Below are 21,163 nucleotides of genomic sequence, written 5' to 3'. Positions count from 1 at the left end.
TTGTTCAAAATACTAAAGGTAAAATACTTGTTACCTCCCCAAAAAATTTTCTGAATTGAAAAATTTTAGGTTTGTTATAAGAGATACAAGAAAAGGAAAAGTTTTCCTTTTAAAAGTAAGATAAAATATGCTTTCAATTATTTGATGTAGGACAATTTTTATCCTGAAATCTGTCTTTGGCATTAAAAGAGTGTTCAGAAGCATTTGCTCCCACAAAATATCTACCAATTTTTTCCCAAGAGTATATTTCCTAACCAAATTAAACAAAATAGAACACCTTGAAAAATGTTGGTTTATTATGGAAATACTTGTACCACCTTAAATAAGCTCCTTTATTATATAGTAGTAATAAATTATGTTTGTTTTTGACTAAAAGCATTGTTTGAAAGGAATGTTTGAGGTTTGGAATTCAAAAGCAATAACTCTTACTAGTTATTTAGTTGAGTAACTTGCTGGTTTTATGCTGTGCTGTCTTTTTGTAAAGGTAAAATAATTTATGTTGGCTGTGCAAAGTACAGATTGTTAATATGAAGAGTTTAGCTAGTATACTAAGAAGAAAAAAGAATGGAAAATAACAAACCACTTATTTAATTCTTATGAAAAATAGGCTTCATAGATCCCTTTTGTGTGTGACAAATCAAGCAGAACAGTGGATATTATTCATGTACCCATTTTCTTGTACACTTTTCTTTTGAAACATTCCTATTTTAAAGCATTTAAAAGTTATAATACTCTACAGTTTTGTGATCTTTACAATTGAAAGTTGTCACTGAGGATCAGTAATTTTAGAATTAGAAGAGGTTTTAGAGCGCATGTGCTTGGGCATGTGAAGATTTAATAGCATACCCAGAATCACATAACTGGTTAATGATAAAGTTTCCATCATTATGGGAGATTGTAAATTTCCATCACAGATTTGACATTCCAGTCTAAGGATTTCCCACTACATGTTACCTCCTAATTTTTAAAAAAGATGTATTACAGTGTCCAGTGGGATAATATACAATCAGAAGAAAAGAAATTGCTAAATTTCAGTTCATTCTTTGGGGCACATGAACATTCATGAACTGATGGAAAAGACTGTTGTCTCCTTCAACCTCAAATGGATAGCTGTTTCCTTTAGCCCAGGCCCCATCCTCTTGAAAGGAACCTGTACCTAAATCACTTCCACAGCATCTCCTCAGCTGACAAAACCAACCAGCAAACTAGCACAAGGGAAACCAGACTTGAAAATCATGGAGTAGTGCTGGAAGGAACTTGGGTACCATTTTAAACATCTCATTTTCAGGCATCATCAGACCCCTTTGGTCTCTTCCTAATAACATTATATACTTTTTAATATAATAAAAGTATTTTATTATGAAATAAAGGCTCATTTGGGTCTTCCTTCAATAAACCATACTGGGTGAAGGGTTGAGATGGAGCTCCATTTAACCCTGTAGCAGACAGAGGGATTTTATTTTCCTTTTTGGGGTAGTGTTTTGAGGGGGCTCTGTTATTGCAGAATCTGTAAAATGGTTATCCAGTACCTAATGACATAAGAGAGTAAGCTATCAAAAAGCAATGGTGGTTATTAAGTGCTCTGATTTCTTTGGGAACAAAATAAAGTTAAGAACAAGGAAGATTCCAAGGAAGAAATTGTAGTTGAAATTTAAAAATTATAAATAAAAGATTATCACTAAGATTATTAATCATTTCCTACATTCGTAAAGCCTTTTCATAATGTTGATGGGGTTCTCAAGGCAAAAATATTGAAGTGTTTGCCATTCTCTTCTCCAGTGGACCATGTTTTGTCAGAACTCTCCACCATGACCCGTCTGCCTTGGGTGGCCCTGCAGGAGATAGTGAAGGACAGGGAAGCCTGGCATACTGCATTACATGGGGTCACAAAGAGTTGGACGCAACTTAGCAACTGAACAACAACACTCATAAAGCAGTAGAAGAGAGGCAGGAAAGAACATAACAGCTTTCTCGCATAGAAACTAGTTTTAAAATTTGATGTCATTCCCTTTTTTTTTTTTTTTTTTTTTTTGCTTTATTCTTTTCATTTCACTCTTTCCGCCTTAGCATAGGACTGTCCTATTCTACTCTTTTCCTTCTTCATTTCCAGGCTTTTCTTTTCCACCTCTCTCTGCTCCATCTCAAGAGCTGAGAAATCGTCTGCTTTCTAATGAAAGTTTCTGTCTCTGTGTTGTTTGTGGGGTAATTACCACACACTCCCTGTCCATCGCTCTGTGGGTTGGCAGCACATTGCTGATTATGAGAGATTGACTTGGAACTGGTACTGTGAGTATAGTATGAACAGACTCCACACCCTGGGTGGGGACCGTGAATAGCATTTGCTTACAACAGTCAAAACTCCCCTGCATTCTGTGTAATACTAGAAGGGCGAGTGTAAACAACAGATATAATTAAATTCTATAAAAGTGACTATGGTTAAATAGGACTTATTTAAGGAGTTTAAAGTCAACCCATTGTACGTCATGTCTAAATTAAGTGTTGTCTCCTTTCTTTCAATGCTGTGTCTTCTGGTCTGGCCTAGTTTTGCTCTTCTATGACTTCTCTGTGAATGCAGCTTAAACTCTCTTGTGCAACTAGAGTGTGTAAACACTCAAGTATGTGAGCCTGTTCTCATTATTGAGGCATCGTAATACTTCCTTTCCATTCATGTTCATTCCATTGAACTTGAAAGTGCATGTATTTTTATAGTTACATTTCAGAAAAGCAAGAGGGTGGATTCATAAATGTTATAGTTCATCATATTGGATGCTACTCGTGACACTTTACAGGCTTCCCTGGTGGCTCCGATGGCACAGAATCCACCTGCAATGCAGGAGACCTGGGTTTGATCCCTGGCTTGGGAAGATCTAGAGGAAGGCATGGCAATCCACTCCAGTATTCTCGGCCTGGAGAATCCCCATGGACAGAGGAGCCTGGAGGACTGCAGTCCATGGGGGTCACAGAGTCGGACACAACTGAGTGATTAAGTACAGTGACATTTTATGGAGAGAGAGAAATGACTGCAATTTCAATTTTTAAAATTTTTGTCGTTCTTTTCTAAGATCCTGAACTAGTAAAAATGAGCTATTCTGTTTTTTATTTCCTTCACTATATTTCCCTCTGGGTAGCACCCCTCCCCTCCAAAAAAATAAAGATTGTTATTTGGATTATTCCCTGAACTTAAATAATTTAAATAATCAGTTTCCATAGAAGTAAATATGAATAAACAGGGATTTTATATGATGTCACACGTATTTAAGTATAATTACACTGAGATACAAATACGTTTAGTATCTCTGAAGAACACACTAGTATACATGGATTCAGCGACTTAGCCAGAAAGAATCAAGCGCCCACTGTGTTTCCACAAAAAAAAAAAAATTTTATTTTATTTATTTATTTATGGCTTCACCCCACAGCATGTGGGATATTAGTTCCCCAACCAAGGATCAGAGTTGCCATTCCTTCACTGGAAGCACAGTCTTAAACACTGGACCGCAGGGAAGTCCCGAGATTTGTGTTTTAGACCAGCACTGTCCAGTAGAACTTCTTCAGTGGAGGAGAAGTACTGCATCTGCAAATTCCAGCTAAGCAGACTGGACTTAAAGTTACAAGTCACAGGTGACTGTTGGGCATGTGCTTTCTACTGCACCTGCAGAGCTGAATATTTTATTTAAATTGCATAGCAACACAGGGCAGCTTCAAACCATTCTCATGTAGAACTAGTCCAGTAAAAAATACCAGTATTCAATGGAGGGAAAATTGGCTTGAGAAGCATTTGAGAAGAGATACACAGTAAGTTATTCTTTAGCTTAAAAACAACAGAGAATAGACATTTGCTTTTTTGATTTATCCAAGTGGAAAAATGAAACTGCATCTTTAAACACTAAGGAAAGTTAAAAATGAAACCAAAGCAAATGTTCCAGTGTCTATATCCATAGTAATATTGTACTGATTTTGGAGTCCACAGAAATCCATGGCTACTTTATCAGAAATTAGAGACCTAATTTAACTCATACATAGTTAACATAGACCCAGTTTGGCTTTGATATAGAAACCTTCTGAAAAGCATGGACTGATATGTATTAAGAGAGATTTAAAATAGAGCTTACTGGTAATGAGTATCTACACAAGTTTTAAGACCCAACAGTTTGGGGGTTTTTTTGCCACACCATGTGTCATGCGAGGTCTTAGTTCCCCAACCAGGAATCTGTGGGCTCAGAATCTTAACCACTGGACCACTAGGAAAGTCCCAAATGCAGGGTTTTTATTTTTGTTTTTGTTTTTTCTTTGTTGTTGTTATTTTTGGTCACATAGCATGTAGTAAATCTTAGTACCCTGACCAAGAATTAAACCTGCACTCCTTGCATTGGAAGCATGAAGTCTTAACCACTACACCACCAAGAAAGTCCTCCAACAGTTATAACCCCCAAAATATTTCATTTCATCCCAGTCTTTCAGTTCCTTCTATTGTCCATGGACTGTAGAACTAGCTTTCTAAATTGATCTCTTAGCTATAATTTGTCCTCCATTTCCCTGCCGTGCAGATTTGAATACATTTCTTCTCTGCCTGCAGCCACTTAATAACTTTTCATCTGTTGAGCAGGATAAAATTCAAGCTCCTTAGATTATGGCATTTAAGGCTTTCCATTATCTCCATTATCATTTCTCTCCAGTCTTGCCCTTTTGCATTTCCATCTCACAAGTTGCTCCAGCAATATATGTGTTCTCTCTCCCTCCTTCCCCCTCTTCCTCCCCTAATACGTGCCATTTTATATTATCATGATTTTATTCATGCAGCTTTCTGCCTTAAGACTTTAAACTTTCTCTCATCTTCACACTTCAGGATGATGGCCTGTATTTTTCACTAAAATTATTTGTTTTGAGGAGCTTGTTTCTCCTCTTGTAGACACTGGAATTTTGCCCTGGTCTACTTCATGGCTATATCCTTAGTGTCCACCACTCTGCCTGACATGTAATAGACACTCAATTAATCTAAGCTGAATATTGCAACATGGCTCTTAACCCTAAATATTTAGTGTATTCAGTGGTGCTATTTCGGATACAGAATACAGTAATATTCTCTGAATTATACTATATAGTGAGGAGAAATCTCACCTTCGTCTCCTGTTTTGTCCAGCTCTAAGAAAATATCACATACTTGTCAGTCACAGCCTGACCAATCAACAGCAAATGCAATCACTTTTCTTTAGAGCTCTGTACTGTTTGAAAGCTTTAGAGGGGACAGTTGAAGTCATGACAACAAAGGATGCTAGAGGATGCTGGAAGAGTGGTATAGCTGGCCTAGATTTGTGGCTACGATGTTATACAAAACCCTTGTAGAAGAACTGTTCACTCTTGTAGCAATCCTACTCTGCACAGATGTTCCATCTATAAAGTCATTTATATTTCACAGAATATTCCTCTCTTACCTTCCTTGTTTATATATATATATATTTTCATACTTACATGAGCTCCATTCCTCCTTGTTAAAAATTTTATTGATCATGTCTGGCTCTCAAAGAATTTTAGGATATGTTATCTTCTTGTATCATGCAGTGTGATGTAATATAGAATACACTGGACTCTATTGATCATAAAGAAGGTACAATCTCTAATCTCCAGAAGTTAACCCTCTAAAAAGAAAGCATAGAGAAAAACACTTGGTACGTGAATACACAGTGTTCCTACTTTTGTTTGTCTGCTTATTTGAATATTGAAATATTTTATTTGTTAGGAACCATAGCTATAAAAATGCAGGGGTTTAATTTTCTTGTTTTCCCCAACAATTCTAGCCACAAAACCAGCCATCTTAGTGCATTTCTGTTTGAAACTTTTTTCTGTAATTTGGGTCATGTATTAAAGGAGATAAAGAAATGCCAGGTTAAAAGTGTTTATTTAATTCCTGATGTTGCAATTGCCCGAGTCTCAGTTTCTTCATGCTACTTGTCTGAGCTTGAATATGTGTCACTTGTAAATGGTGCTTTTCGATTACACTTTGTGCTGGCTTAGGTTCATTTTAACATGAAGATTGTAGATTTTAGTGTTTCATCTAAAACAGCTTTATGTAACCGCTGTATATCATGCAAGTCTTCATAACCTTGTGCCACAACTTTGTATGTTTAAAGTGTTAAGTGTGTTAAGTGTTGGTGGAAATTTGTGGCTCTTAATTGTCAAGGATTTATGATAGAATGCTAACCTATGGAAAAACTGCCTTTTAATGTTGCTATGTACAAGTGGAGTCAGTGCTCTATTAGAGTTGGCATTTAGAGAATCCAGATTAAAGGATAGTAAAATATTTGTCAGATTTTTATGCATTGTCATCTGGCATAAAGATGGTATACTCTTAATTATGGTAAATTAATACTAGAAATTAAAAGATATTGTCAGAGAATGTATTTTTACAGAATCTCTATAATTAGACTTTATCCAGATTTTTTATTATTAAAATATAATTGCTTTACAATATTGAGTTAGTTTCTGCTGGACAATGAAGTAAATCAGCCATATGTATACATATGTCCCCTCCCTCTTGGATGTTCCTCCCACCTGCATCCCACCCCTCTAGCTAATCACAGAGCACCCAGTTGACCGTCCTGTGCTTTATAGCAAGCTCCCACTAGCTATCTATTGTACACGTAGTATCATATATATATGTCAGTCCTAACCTCCCAATTCATCCCACCCTCCCTTTCCTACCCCCACATCCATGTCTGTTCTCCTCATTAATTCTTTAAGCCATTCTTCTGCAGTCCCTATTTTTCTCATCCTCTTACCACTATTCAACAGATTGCTTTCAGGAGACACTGTATTCCTCTGTCTTTATGTCTCTACATTACACACACACATACATGCACACACTGAATTTGGTGCTGCTTTTTTTGGTGACTTGTATCCAGGCTAATTTTATTCTCCCATTGTTTTCCTTTGCCCGCATTATTATTTCTTCATTAAGATTCTTAATTCCAACCTCAAATTCCATGTCTAAAAACTGTCCTTGTAGGAAGTCAGAGATGGAAATCATGTAGTGAAATGAGGAATAATCATGATCCTAAAGGAATTCTAGTATACGGATTTCTACAGTGTAGATTTCATTTAAATATTTACTAGCTGAGAAGTTTGCAGGCCAAAAATTAGATCTGAATCTAATTTTACCCTACAAGTCAAATAAATTCAGTTCTCCAATTATAATGGTGACAGCTTAAAATTTTGCTTACAGTTTTAGCACTGCCGTGAAAGTAACTACATGTATATTTTATAAAATGGGTATTTGAATATTCTTAACAGGTTCATTGCACATGACTTAAGAACTTTGGCATTCAGAAAACTTTGTAATGGTCTATAAATACTTAGGAGCATCTCGTTTTTTAAAAAAAAAGTCTAAAACTTTCTAATTAAAATAACAGTTATTAGATTTTGTTGATGCTGGGAGATGAGTACATATGAGGACTTACTGTGTACTCTTGTCTTCATGTCTGTTGAGTTTTCATAATAAAAAGTTGTGTTGTTTTTTTTTTTTTTAATCACTTGGTAATATCACATTCCTAGGATCTGGACCAAACCTAAATGCTAATATTATACATTTAAGTGTAGACAGAAAACATATCTGTGTTGTTTGGTTCCTCTGAAAAGAAGTTATTAATAATGTTAGGATCTTGTGGAAAATTAGAGATTACCCTTCTTTTGTTGACTAGATCAGAGGAATAAAGCCTGTATCTATCTAGTTAGTATCTTTTCATGTTAGTCGCTCAGTTGTGTCCGACTCTTTGCTACCCCATCTACTATAGCCTGCCAGGTAGGTTCCTCTGTCCATGGAATTCTCCAGGCAAGATTACTGGAGTGGGTAGCTATTCCACGCTCCAGAGGATCTTCCTGACCTGGGATTGAAGCCATACTCTGCCGCACTGCAGGCAGAGTCTTTACCATCTGAGCCACCAGGGAGGCCCAGAGTTAGTATCTGCTTGGTGCCTTTTGTGTAGGTCATCAGAAAGTCAAGAAGTGTTTCTTTCCAGATGATCTGGAAAATATGCCACTCCATATGCACCAATGCAGATGATCTTGGTAAAGGAAATGTAATTTATTAATAATTCATGAAACTGTTAAATTTACTATTCAGAAATGGAAGCTTGTAAGGCTAACCTTTCTCATAAGCACAACTGAGTAGTAAATTTTGACTGAAAACTGAAATCTGATTATAGCCTTCTTATAAGCATGACTGAGTAATAAATGTTGCCTGGGAACTGTAATATCGTTAGATCTGCCGTGCCATTGCATGAAAGGAACATGGCTAACAACATTCTTTTTTAAAGGTACATTCCAGAATACAAGAAGCTCACAAAAGATCCCTACCACTTAATTAACATAGATATACCACTCCTGTTTTGTTTTTTTTTTAATCTGAGTTTAATGTTTTTTTGTAATTTACTTTTTAATTGGAGGAAATTTGCTTTTCAATGTTGTTGATTTCTGCCATACAACAATGCAAATCAGTCATAATTATATATGTATGCCCTCTCTCTTGAGCCTCTTTCCTTTCCCACCATCCCACCCCTCTAGGTCATCACACCCCTCCTGATTTAGAAGAAGGATAAAAAGGTCTTCCTACCCTCAATTTTCCTGCCATGCTAGTCATCCAGTTCATGTTTCTGGAGTGCTTGTGCCCAGTTACTCTGAAATGGTAAACCATTGTAAGCCAATGTCCTTCCTCCCCCAGGTGTGGTACTGAGAACATTTAAAGACCAACAGTTCATCTAGGGAAGATGCTTTATTGTTATATTTTTAAGAGGGTTTGTCAAAGTTACATTAATTTGTCTTACAGAGGAATCCAAGGGTTGAAAAAAGTTTACTAGTGTTGTCAATAAAGGAAACAAGGAGGAAAAAGGAAATAAAATATAGGCAAGCTGAAAACAAGGAATGCGGACCTGTGAAATAATGTAAGAACAATTATAAAGCACCACCAAAGAACAGAAATTGAAATTAAAATTTACTCTCTTACAGCCACTTTGCAGAAATAGTTATGAAACAGTAAATTCATGAAATTGTTGTTGCATGGCCTAGATTCACATGACTGAGGTTCTCTACTCTGTCTACCGAATAGGTTTATTGCAACTTTCAACTTTTCTTTGTGAGGTAAAACTGTATTGCCTCCATCCATGTGGGTCTTCTCTTTGGCCTTGTTGGTTTTACCGTCCTATAGGTTACAATGCCAGGTTTGGCATTTGGTCAAGTTACCTTGGGAAAATCCCTCAAAACTTTTCCATGGAAGTTCTGTACAACAAAAGAAAAAGTTCTTTGTTGCTCCTTGAAAATAGCGTTCTTCTTACATAATCATTTAACTATGTTCATTAAATTCAAGTAGTATTAGATAAAGCTATTATTTGACATCTTCTATAATCCTTTCAAATCATGTTCCTCTTATACCAGAGGAATTTGTTTTGTTTTGTTTTTTATTTTACCATGTCACTTCCTGTGGTAGCATGGAATCCTTTTTTTTTTTTTAAGTGCTGGTCAATATTTGTCTTTTCAATTCCAGAGCTCTTTTAATTATAGTTTTATTTGACACTTACATTCACTGTATACAAAGCTGGACAAAGTAGGAGTCACGTATATTATACCTGCTTCACCAGGTAAACATTGTTATAAGAACAATACACAATATCCTGTCCATCAAATCCATGGCCATTTATCCTCCTACTCCTCCCGGCATGACGTCTACCCTTTGCCTCAGCATGACCTCCCATTTTTTCCAGCCCATCATTTCCATCCTGATTCTACAAGCCTAGTTTCTGTGGTGCCATTTAATTATTTCATTCATTCATCTCTTTTTATTTTTATTTTTAATAAGCTCTCTTAAAATACCTTCTAGCACAAGGGAATAATTCATTTTGTGAAATACCTGCCCTCAAGTTAACAAAGAAGTAAAAAAGAAGCCCTCACATACGTTGATCATCTGTTACCTTGGATCCCACACCACTCCTCGGGTATTTCCCATGGTCTGCTTTCTCTAGTGCCTAGAAAAAGCCACACAACCATTCTGATTGGCTTCAGTAAAATTCATGCATTCTAACCTCATCTAAACTCATTGCTACATAAAAGCTTTCACGTGTATTTGCTGATTCTTATCACAGCAGAATTTCTTTAGTCTTCTTGGGAAGTGGTTTACTTTTCTTGCCAGGAATGAGGCATATTTCTAGTACAGGTTTCTTAGGATTCCCTCTGTTTTTTCACTCCTTTCTTTGTTTCCTTTCTCGTAAGAAGGAAGGGTTCTTCCTTCTACATTAGCCATCTTATGTATGTTGGGTCTTCTCCCATCTCCTGTTTTTCCTTCACATTTTTCCATCTGTATTCCCCACCGTCATTTGCAATCTCCTCCAATCTACAGTCTTATTATCCACTGCTTAAAAACATTCTCAAACATTTCTCTCTGCCAAAAAGACCCTAATAACTCATTTAGTCTCATTTAGTTTGTTTTTGTTTAAATCTTTCTCCTTTCTCAAATCTTCGAACTTCTTTAAAGAACAGTGTTACTCATTTTCTCAGTTTCCTGTCTTCCAGCCTGATTTGGCCCCTCACCTGTCTGTGCAATGGAAATACTCCTCTTTAAAGATCATCAGTGACCTTTGTGTATCACTTATATTCCTCTGTTCATTCATTTATTCATATCCACTCAGAAAATATTTATTTTGTGTTTGCTGTGCATCAGACACTTGCTTGATAATAAAGGTACATCTGAAAAAGATACAGTCCTTTTTGCCTAAGTTTTTGATTTAGGTAGAGGAAAACAAACAGGTGGGGAAATAACTATAAGGCAGTGAAGAGTTACAGTTATGTAAGCATAAGGCAATATGAAAGTATTAGAAACTGTGTATAACTCAGTCTTTAGGTGGTCATGAAAGCTTTTGTGAACAGGAAAGTCTTCTTTAAGTCTTCTTTAAGTCTTCTCTCAAAGGACAAAGAAAAAGGATTCAAAAGAAAAGAGGAGGAACAGCATTCTAGCAGGAAGAGTATCTGAGGAAGGAATTTCAAAGTTTATATGCTTTTGGTTATTTGTAAATTCAGTAGCAAGAGTGGAAAATCTGGAGAACTGGGTGGTGATGATGCCCTGAAACAAGGGTTCTACCTAGATTGAGTTTTTCAAGTTCTCTGTCCATATTTGTGTGCCCGTGTGTTTTAGGGCTGCGGGAGGAGAGAGGTCTATGCTTTTCATGATTCTAACAAGTTAGAATCTATATATTCACAGCATGTAGAGCTACTGCTGTAAATGTAGTCGTGGATCAACTTATGAAAGGCTTTGAATACTAAGGAGACATTAAACTATATCTTAAAAACTCTAGTTTGAAGAAGTTTAAGAAATACAGCAATGTGCTCAGATTTTCGTTCGTGGAAAGTTCATTCTCTGTAATGTGCGTTATAATATGAGACAAGCAAGACTGCAGAAAGGGGAATCTAGGACAGTTAAAAGTAGTCCAGGCATGAGACTTATCATGGAATTATCATCTATGCTAGTGATCACAGAAGTGTGAAGATGAGGGGCTGAGGCAGAGACATTGAGAAGGTAGAATTTAGATTTCAGTGGAGTGCTTCCCCCCTTGTACAGAGCATACACCGCACAACCCTGCACAGACCCCCACCCACTCCCAGTGCTTACTCATCTCATTCTGGTGGAACCAAATGTCCCATCTTGAGTATTTTGTATTTCTACATTTAAAAAAAAAACAAACTTGTATTGGTGTATAGCCAATTAACAATGGTGATTAACAATATTGTGATAGTTTCAGGCAGACAGCAAAGGGAGTCAGCCATACATTTATATGTATCCATTCTCCCCCAGTCTCTCTTCCCATCCAGGCTACCACATACCATTGAGCAGAGTTCCTTGTGCTACACGGTACATCCTTGTTGGTTATCCATTCTAAATATAGCAGTGTTGTACTTCTGCATTTTAAATTATTTGAGCTTGGGGCTGGGTCTCTGGATTTTTCCATCCCTAATAGCACCTGAAACAGAATGATGTTTATATAGCATCTGCTCTGTTCTAAGAGCTTTGCATGTGAGTTCAGTTAATGCTACAGTAACCTTAGGAGATGTGCATTTCCCTTATACCCTCTTTTCAATTGAAGAAGAGTCACAGGAAAGTTAAATACCGTCCCCAAGTCATGCACTTGGTGAGTAGTAGACCTGGGATTCAAACCCAGGCAATATGGCTTCAGAGTCCAGGCCCCCAACCAGGATGCCAAACCACCTCAAAATTGTGGTCACATTTTTAAATGACCATCCAGTGATTAGTAAATTTAAAGCAATAGATGTTCTGGTCTCACAAGAATAAATGTAGTGCTTTATATGATTGTGGAACAGCTAATGAGATTGCTTTCTAATGTTTTTGTTTTAATCCTTTCAGAACCAGTTCAAAGATACAAAACTTACCACAGTGATCTCTTTAGTACGTCCAGTGAAAGTCCATCTATTATTTCCTCTGAATCGGATTTCAGGCAAGGTAAGAAGCATCTGAACAAGCAAAACATTCGTAAGAAACCATGATCATGCTGTTTGATTCCACATGATTGTGCTGTTTGGCACCCTACTCCAGTACTCTTGCCTGGGAAATCCCAGGGATGGTGGGCGGAGCCTGGTAGGCTGCAGTCCATGGGGTCTCAAAGAGTCGGACACGACTGAGCGACTTCATTTTCACTTTACACTTTCATGCACTGGAGAAGGAAATGGCAACCCACTCTAGTACTCTTGCCTGGAGAATTCGAGGGACGGAAATAGCTGCCTTCTATGGGGACACGACTGAAGCAACTTAGTAGCAGTATACCAGATACCTAGAATAGTCAAATTAATACTGTCAGAAAGTTCTTTCATAGATGCCAGGGCGGGGAATGGGGAGTTAGTGCTTGATGGGGACAGAGTTTCAGTTTAGGAAGGTGAAAAATTTGGGCGATGTATGATGGTGAGTGTTGCAAAACAATGTGAATGTACTTAGTGCCACTCAGCTGTACAGTTAAATATGGTTAAGAATAGTACGTTTTATATTATGTGACTTTTACCACAATTAAAAAAAAAATTTACAAAAGAAGCTATGATTTTTGTTCTTTCAGTAGTGTTGAGATATAAGGTGTGAAAAGAATAATTCTATATAAAAATTTTAAATTACAAAAAGCTTCCAATTACTCATTTTAACACTGTTATAGGTACGTAAGGGCTTCCCTCATAGCTCAGTTAGTAAAGAGTTAGCCTGCAGTGCAGGAGACCCGGATTCAATTCCTGGATCAGGAAGATCCCCCAGAGAAGGAAATGGCAACCCACTCCAGTATTCTTGCCTGGAGAATCCCTTGGACAGAAGAGCCTGGCAGGCTATAGTCCATGGGGTTGCAGGAGCCAGACATGATTTAGTAACTAAAACCACCATAGGAACTTAATAGCAGTTTCACCAAACAGCAGTATAGTCATTTTCAAATGCTAAGTCGCTTTAGTCGTGTCCGACTCTGTGTGACCCCATGGACTGCAGCCTACCAGGCTTCTCCATCCATGGGATTCTCCAGGCAAGAATATGAGAGAACATAATTCATTGTTTTCAAAAATAAAATGACTGCCACTGAAGAGTTTAATGACATTATATCATTAATTTGATTATATGAATATGATTTGTAAAAATTATGTGTCTTCTGAGTGCTTATGTTTTAAATAAGATTATTTCATATTTTTATGACTTGTGCTATTCCTTTTCATTCACAATTAGTGAGAAAAAGTGAAACTTCAAAGAGATTTGAATCCAGCAGTGGTTTCCCAGGCGTAGATGAAACCCCAAGTCAAGGCCAGTCACAGAGACCAAGGTATGTAATATGAAAAAATGGCAATATATTTCCAGTTGCATGTGGTTTTTTTCTTCATTAGAATCAAGAAGAATATTTTTTTAATTATTCTCTTCCCTCTGTTTTCTCCATTCTTCTTTTCTTCCCTCCTCTTTAAGTTCTTGCAAATTCAATTATATAAAAGATGTTACAATTGTTTGAGTTATTGGAATCTTTTAAAATTAGAATTGGCCCTGATTATTTTAGTTTGTGCTTGATTTTTTTTAATTGCCAGTATGAATATAAAATAACTAACAGTATGGACGTTTTAAAGGTATAGCATTAAACGTCTATGAGAAGATATAAACTTTGATTTCTAAAAGAATAATGCTTTTTTCAAAAGGTTACCTGGGCTCAACAAGTAGGCTTTCAGTACTATTTGTTTAATGAATAATTAGTAGATTACTACTAAGTAACCTATCATGTGAAATCTGTTACATAAAAAGTTAAGTTTTCACTACATCTTCCTGAATTAAAAGAAGCTATCTTGTACTTAAACTTTTTTTAAGCCCAGTTTGGACTTAATCGCATGGACGGAGAAGCCTGGTAGGCTGCAGTCCATGGGGTCACACAGAGTCGGACACGACTAAGGCGACTTAGCATTTGAAAATGACTATACTGCTGTTTGGTGAAACTGCTATTAAGTTTAGAGTTCATTTTCATACTGAGACACTCAGCATACTTATAAGATTAACCCTAGCAGTTATTCTTATGGTATTATAACTGTGGGTTGATTTACTTTGTTTGAAGTGAAATGTGTCAACTCAGTACTGAATATATTAATGTGTGTCTTCATGTGTGCACAGATCCCTTACATGAACAGAAGCATATTGTTAAAGTTAAGCATTAATTTGAAATTCATAGTGTAATATTAGAGAATCAGAAGTTGCTTCAGAATTTACTACCAAACTATAGTAATACTTTTAAATTTGATATCTCAGTTCATTTGATTTAGGTACCATTATATACAAAAGTATCATTTGGAAATTAACAAAAACCTGCCCCTTAGCTGATTAATTCTGGCAGGCAAATGTTTCATACCCATAAACTGTTAATAGTCTAGGTAACCCTACCCATGTGATTAAAGCAGACAGTTTATCCAGGGTTAACACTCCAAGTAATTACATACATTGCACTAAAATTATTCTGTAATATTTCAGTTTTTATGAAATTTATGTCTTTTTCTCGTGTTCCTTTTTAAAATGTCTGTGATACTTTCTATGAGGAAAGTTCTAATCAGTGTTCATTTGCCTAAAGTGATATAATCTTCACATAATAGCACTGTATATTACTATAACCCCATTGTGGGAATAGTAATTGCAATGAGCCTATTTTGGTAATTTTGACCAAAGAGATTAGAGACAAAGATAGATCTATGCTTGATAGTAGATAGTTTTATTAAAGAAGCAAAACTGTTTGGAGATGACCAGCAATAAGAAGCAAATGTTGAATTGCACTAAGGTCTGTGTTGAATTGAGGAAGTCACTCCTCTCTATATATGTAATTTAGAGAAAGCTTACAGTTACTATGATGCCTTTTTAGCTTAATCAAAAGAAGGAATAGAGAGCAATGGAAGAATTGTCGGAATTATATGTTAAAATTGATTGATTTTATAGTCAGTTTGCTAGTTATTTAGAAAACATATTCCTCCAAACAAAGTTAAATCATTTTGTGAGACTTACTTCAGTTTTCTTGAGAAGGTAACTCAAAAGCATGGGGATTATAAGAGAATCTTAGTTTTGACTGTTTCCAGTTTTTTTTAGGAAACAATAACATTAAAGTGTTAGCTCATCAGATCATAATTTAGTGATAAGCTGCTTTTATTTCACACTTTAAGATGTTTAAAAACACAACTTGATGTTCATAGCATCTGCATTAGATATAGGTGAAACAGAAATATTTCTTTCAAGGAGAAGTTGACTGTTATTGTTGTTTAGTCGCTAACTTGTGTCCAACTCTTTGAGACCCCACGGACTTAAGCACACCAGGCTTCCTTGTCCTTCACTGTCTCCCAGAGTTCACTTGAACTCATGTCCATACAGTCGGTGATGCCATCCAGCCATCTCATCCTCAGCTGCCCCCTTCTCCTCCTGTCCTCAGTCTTTCTCAGCATCGGGGTCTTTTCCACTGAGTTGGCTCTTCACATCAACATGCAGCTTCCAGTGAATATTCAGGGTTGATTTCCTTTAGGATTGAATGGTTTGATCTCCTTGAAGTCCAAGGGGCTCTCAAGGGTCCACGGTTCAAAAGCATCAATTTTTTGGCACTCAGCCTTCTTTATGATCCAACTGTCACATGACTACTGGAAAAACATAGCTTTGACTTTGTTGGCAAAGTGATGTCTCTGCTTTTTAATACGCTGTCTAGGTTTGTCATAGCTTTTCTTCTAAGGAGCAAGCGTCTTTTAATTCCATGGCTGCAGTCACCATCCAGAGTGATTTTGGAGCCCAAGAAAATAAAATCTGTCACTGTTCCATTTTTCCCCTATCTGTTTGCCATGAAGTAATGGGATAGGATGCCATGATCTTAGTTTTTGAATGCTGAATTTTAAGGCAACTTTTTCACTCTCCTCTTTCACCCTCATCAAGAGGCTCTTTAGTTCCTCTTTGCTTTCTGCCATTGGAGTGATATCATCTGCATATCTGAGGTTGTTGATATTGCTCCCAACCATCTTGATCTGTCCAAGGAAAAACACATTAACTGAGGTATTGTCTAAATTTCTTATTCAAGTGCAGAGTTTTCTGTATGTGTACAAAGTCTTCTGATAATATCTTTAACATGTCAGTACACAATCAGGAGGTTCTGTTTGTTCCTTAGGTCACGTATTTGTGAGATCTATAAATAGTTCTGTATTTAGATATGTTGCATAATTCTTTATAAAAATTTCCATTCCTTTATCTAGAATGAAATGGAAAAAGAGATCCACACAGTGCTATTGATTTCTATCATAGTGGGTGGGAGGAGATTAACAGGAAGTTATGAGTCAGATCCATCAAACTGAGTAATTTTGGATTTTGAACTATCAAAAGTGTCTTTCAGTACCAAAAAAAGACATTCAAAGCTATTTTCCGAAGAGCATCTCTAAATTTTTTTTCTGTGTTAACTTTTGAAGTACGGTTTTACGTAGTGCAATTCCTACTGCTTCTATGCTTATCTGTTTAATGATGTAACCTTTTTTTGTCTTGAAAGAACTTGTTTATCCATTCCTAAATCATCTAGGTTTTGTGAGTTTCTTGTTTGTTTGCATGTGTTTTGTCTATATTTTGTTCATTTTTGTTTTGCCTCTCAAACGTTGCAATCAGATACTGTGATGGGACACAAAATGATGATCAGTCACTTTTGTTATCTGTTTCTTGCTCTGGTAGAAAAGAATTTGAACAAGAAGGCTAATATATTTGATGAAAATGACAGGTGTGGGTTAAAATGTATAGATTCAAAGTTTTATCGTTTTCTTTGACCCCCATTAAGTGAGAGCAAGCCATAAAATCATATTCGATCATTGGCTCAATAGTGTCTTCCCTGGTGGCTCAGAGGTTAAAGTGTCTGCCTCCAACGTGGGAGACCTGGGTTTGATCCCTGGGTCGGGAAGATCCCCTGGAGAAGGAAATGGCAACCCACTCCAGTATTCTTGCCTGGAGAATCCCATGGAAGGAGGAGCCTGGTAGGCTGCAGTCCACAGGGTTGCAAAGAGTCGGACACGACTGAGCGACTTCACTCACTCACTCACTCACTTACCTTGTAGAGGGTACTTCTATGTACGGGAAATGAGATTATGAACAAGACCAAAAAATTCCCTCCAGAGATGTGATAGGGCTGAGAGATATTCGGTAAACCACTAAAAGAAAAGTAAGTAATGCACCATCAAAATGTGATGGTACTTGGAAGGAAAATAAACCACGCTAAAGAGATAGAGACTGCAAGGGTATGATGTCCAAGTTCTAGTTCACTTAGGTAGACTGGTCAGAGGAGGCATCTCCTAAGGGTTAGGGTTAGGATTAGGATTAACTATTTTGAGTATAATGGGAATCCATTGGATGGTTGAGACATAGCTATGATCATGTTTACATTTTAATGGGATTACTCTGATCTGTTCTGTGAAAAACAGATTACAGAAGTAAAAGACTGGTTTGGAGGCGATTACAGTGCTCCATTTGAGATGCATACAGCACAGACTAGTTTGTTAGTAATAGAGAAGTGTTGGAAATAGATTTCTTCAATGTTATGCCCTTAAGGATTTGCTGCTCATTCAGATGTTGGATTTGTAAGGAATGAAGAATGACTCCAGATTGTGTCCTAAGCAACCAGTGAATGATTGAGAGAAGGTTGCACATAAGGAACAAGTATCAAGAGTTTGGTTTTAGACATCTTAGGCTAAAGATGCATAGTCACATCCAAGTCGAACACTAACCTAAGCAGGTGAGTAGAATCAGAATTCAAGGGAGAGCCTGGAGTTATGGAAATACAAGGTAATTGAGGCCATGTGACTACACGAGATCAGGTAAGTGTGACCTGTATATGGAGACTAGAAAAATCTGGAGGTCTGAGCACTGTTACAGTCCAATGTTGTTGTTGTTCAGTCGCTAAGTTGTGTCTGATTCTTTGTGACCCCATGGACTGTAGCACACCAGGCTTCCCTGTTCCTTACCATCTCCCAGAGTTTGCTCAAACTCATGTCCATAGAGTCAGTGATGCCATCCAACCATCTCATCCTCTGTTGCCCCCTTCTCCTCGTGCCCTCAGTCTTGCCCAGCATCAGGGTCTTTTCCATCGAGTCAGCTGTTCAGATCAGGTGGCCAATGTTTTGAAGCTTCAGCTTCAACACCAGTCCTTACAATGAATACTCAGGGTTGATTTCCTTTAGGATTGACTGGTTTGATCTTCTTGGTAAGAACTCTAAAGATTCTTCTCCAGCAACGCAATTTGAAAGCATCAATTCTTCGGCGCTCAGTCTAACATTAAGAAATTAGAAATGAAGGAAGATCCAGAAAAAAAGACTAAGGAGGAGCCAGTGAATATTTATTTTTGGCTGTGCTGAGTCTTCATGGCTGTGCACGCTGCTGTCTAGTTGCAGCAGTGGTTGGAGGGGAGGTGGCTGCTCTCTGGTTGTGCTACACAGGCTTCTCATTGCAGTGGCTTCTCTTGTTGCGCAGCACAGGCTCTTGGGTGCTTGGGTTTCAGTCGTTGTGAGTCATGAGATTAGGGGCCCCATAGTATGTGAGATCTTCCTGCATCAGGAATCGAACCCATGTCTCCTGCACTGGCAGGAGGATTCTTAACCACTGAGCCACCAGGGAAGCCCCAGAAGTCAGATGTTTAATGACTGAATAACTATGTTGTAAGGTGCTTGGAGGTCAAGTAAGATGCAAACTAAGAATTATCCTAAAAAAAAAAAAAAGAATTATCCTTTGTCTTTGATTACACTGAAGGCAGTCTTTTCTGTGACTGGTTTTGGTGAACTGGTAAGGACTCAAACTATGGGTCTGAGTCCAAGAGGAAGTGGAAGATGAAGTGGAGATAAAATTTAAAAGACAGTTTTGAAGAAACTTACTCTAAAAGACAGCAGAAAAATGAAATAGAATCTAAAAGGGGATGTGGAGCCAAAGAAGAGTTTTTTTGTTCTAAGTAGAAAATAGTACAGCATGTTTGTATAACATAAATAACCTAGTGGACAAGATGGATGATGCGTGTGAGAGGGTAACTGCAGGAGCAAAGTCTCTGGATAGGGAAGAGGGTTGGAACCCCATGTACAATAGAGGCTTGAGGCCTATGTAAGTGTGCAGGAGATCTATCCATTGTACCAGAAAAGATCAGAACATCGATCTGGAAAGTCTGGTGGTAGAAGGATAAGGAAGTTGTTTCCTGTTTGCTGCTTATTTCACCAAAAAAACTGAAGAGAAGTCATCAGTTGAGAGAGAATGAGGGAGGAAGTTTTGAAAGAACTTTGATAAAAAAAAAGAGGAAAAAAATATGATATAGTTCTCTAAGAAAATGAATCACCATGAAGCACTGAGAACCCAGTGAGATCAGTCAGCATGGTTCTGCAGTTTCATGAGAGTTCAGGTCATATGCCAAGAAATGATTTTCATGATGGGCTGTACAACTCAAGCAATGTGAGGGCTAGAGGGGGTTAATGGAATTAATGTATAACAGGTATAGAAAATTTAACATCTTATGGAAAAACTCTAACTTTTTGGCCTATCCAGTACTAACTGGTTTTATGACATAAGTGGAATGACATCTATCAGATGAATTACTGAAGACTGTGTTGTACCCTGAACCATAATACTTGTAATACCAATACATGATAAAGCAGTGTGGTCTAGAAGATAAACATTTCTAATTTCAGATCATAAAGTAATCCATTAGTTAACATGACATTAAAAGTGTAAACTCTAAGTCAAGATTTCTAAAGCATTAATATATCACATTTATGGGAAGTAAAAAATTTTAAAAAGTGTAAGTTTTAACAGAGAGGAAGTGGTCCAATCGGTGAACTAAAATTCCTGATAGAGTCAATGAATGGTTTGATGGAGAGTGTTAGAAGAAGTGAGCTAGAAAACAACAAGGAGATTAGATGGAGAGGGTTTTGGAAGATAGAAATAGGACATTCTAGAGGCTGCACAGTTATTGTTATAGCCAACATGACTTGCCATGGGAGCAGAATTCTGGCTGAGATGGAGGAAGCCAGGGTGTTATAAGACTCCCCAGTCTCTGTAACACCAGCATGAGTGATGATAGCGGTGGTGTTAGAGAAGACCGCTGCGTCAGGCACTTAAGTCTGTAATGCATAAAGAAGAGTTGGCCAACAGAATGAAGTCTAGAGCAAAGCAGATCAGTGAATGGTTTGATTTCATAGCTCATATTTCAAGGAAAGGGTAGAGACCTGGGTTTGATGCCTGGGTTGGGAAGATCCACTGGAGAAGGAAATGGCAGCCCACTCCAGTATTCTTGCCTGGGAAATCCCATAGACAGAAGAGCCTGGCAGGTTACAGTCAGAGTCAGACGCAACTGAGCAACTAACGCTTTCAATTCAAGGAAGCTGGAGGCTCTTGGAGGGGGAGTCGGTAATGATCTGGAAGCTGAAATAAAAATCCAAGGAAATCTCTGTCTCATGTCCAGGCCCACTGGTGCAGGATTATGAGTATAAAACAGCCTCAATCTGAGAGAACCACAGCGGGAACAGTTTCAGATGTTGAGCTATTTCAGAGAAGAGGTAGAGGATATAGATCTACCCACTGAAAATGAGACACCACAGTATATTAATACATTAAAAATAGGACTGAGGAGTTACTTCAAAGGTTCTTTTGAAATGA

The 21,163-nt window shown here is 37.4% G+C and overlaps 1 protein-coding gene across 8 annotated transcripts in view; it reads left to right on the top strand.

Annotated features, from left to right (window-relative positions):
• Window positions 1-21,163, top strand: part of PTPN13 (protein tyrosine phosphatase non-receptor type 13) — a 224,768-nt gene that overhangs the window by 110,767 nt on the left and 92,838 nt on the right. For all 8 annotated transcript variants that reach the window (XM_006055370.4, XM_025289753.3, XM_006055369.4 and 5 more), the window contains 2 exons: window positions 12,398-12,493; window positions 13,739-13,832. In XM_006055370.4, coding sequence (XP_006055432.2) covers window positions 12,398-12,493; window positions 13,739-13,832 — 190 coding nt within the window. The remainder of the gene's footprint in view (window positions 1-12,397; window positions 12,494-13,738; window positions 13,833-21,163) is intronic.

This window comes from Bubalus bubalis, chromosome 7 (assembly GCF_019923935.1).
Source record: "Bubalus bubalis isolate 160015118507 breed Murrah chromosome 7, NDDB_SH_1, whole genome shotgun sequence".
Taxonomy (NCBI): domain Eukaryota; kingdom Metazoa; phylum Chordata; class Mammalia; order Artiodactyla; family Bovidae; genus Bubalus; species Bubalus bubalis.
This window is presented reverse-complemented; position numbering and strand designations above follow the sequence as displayed.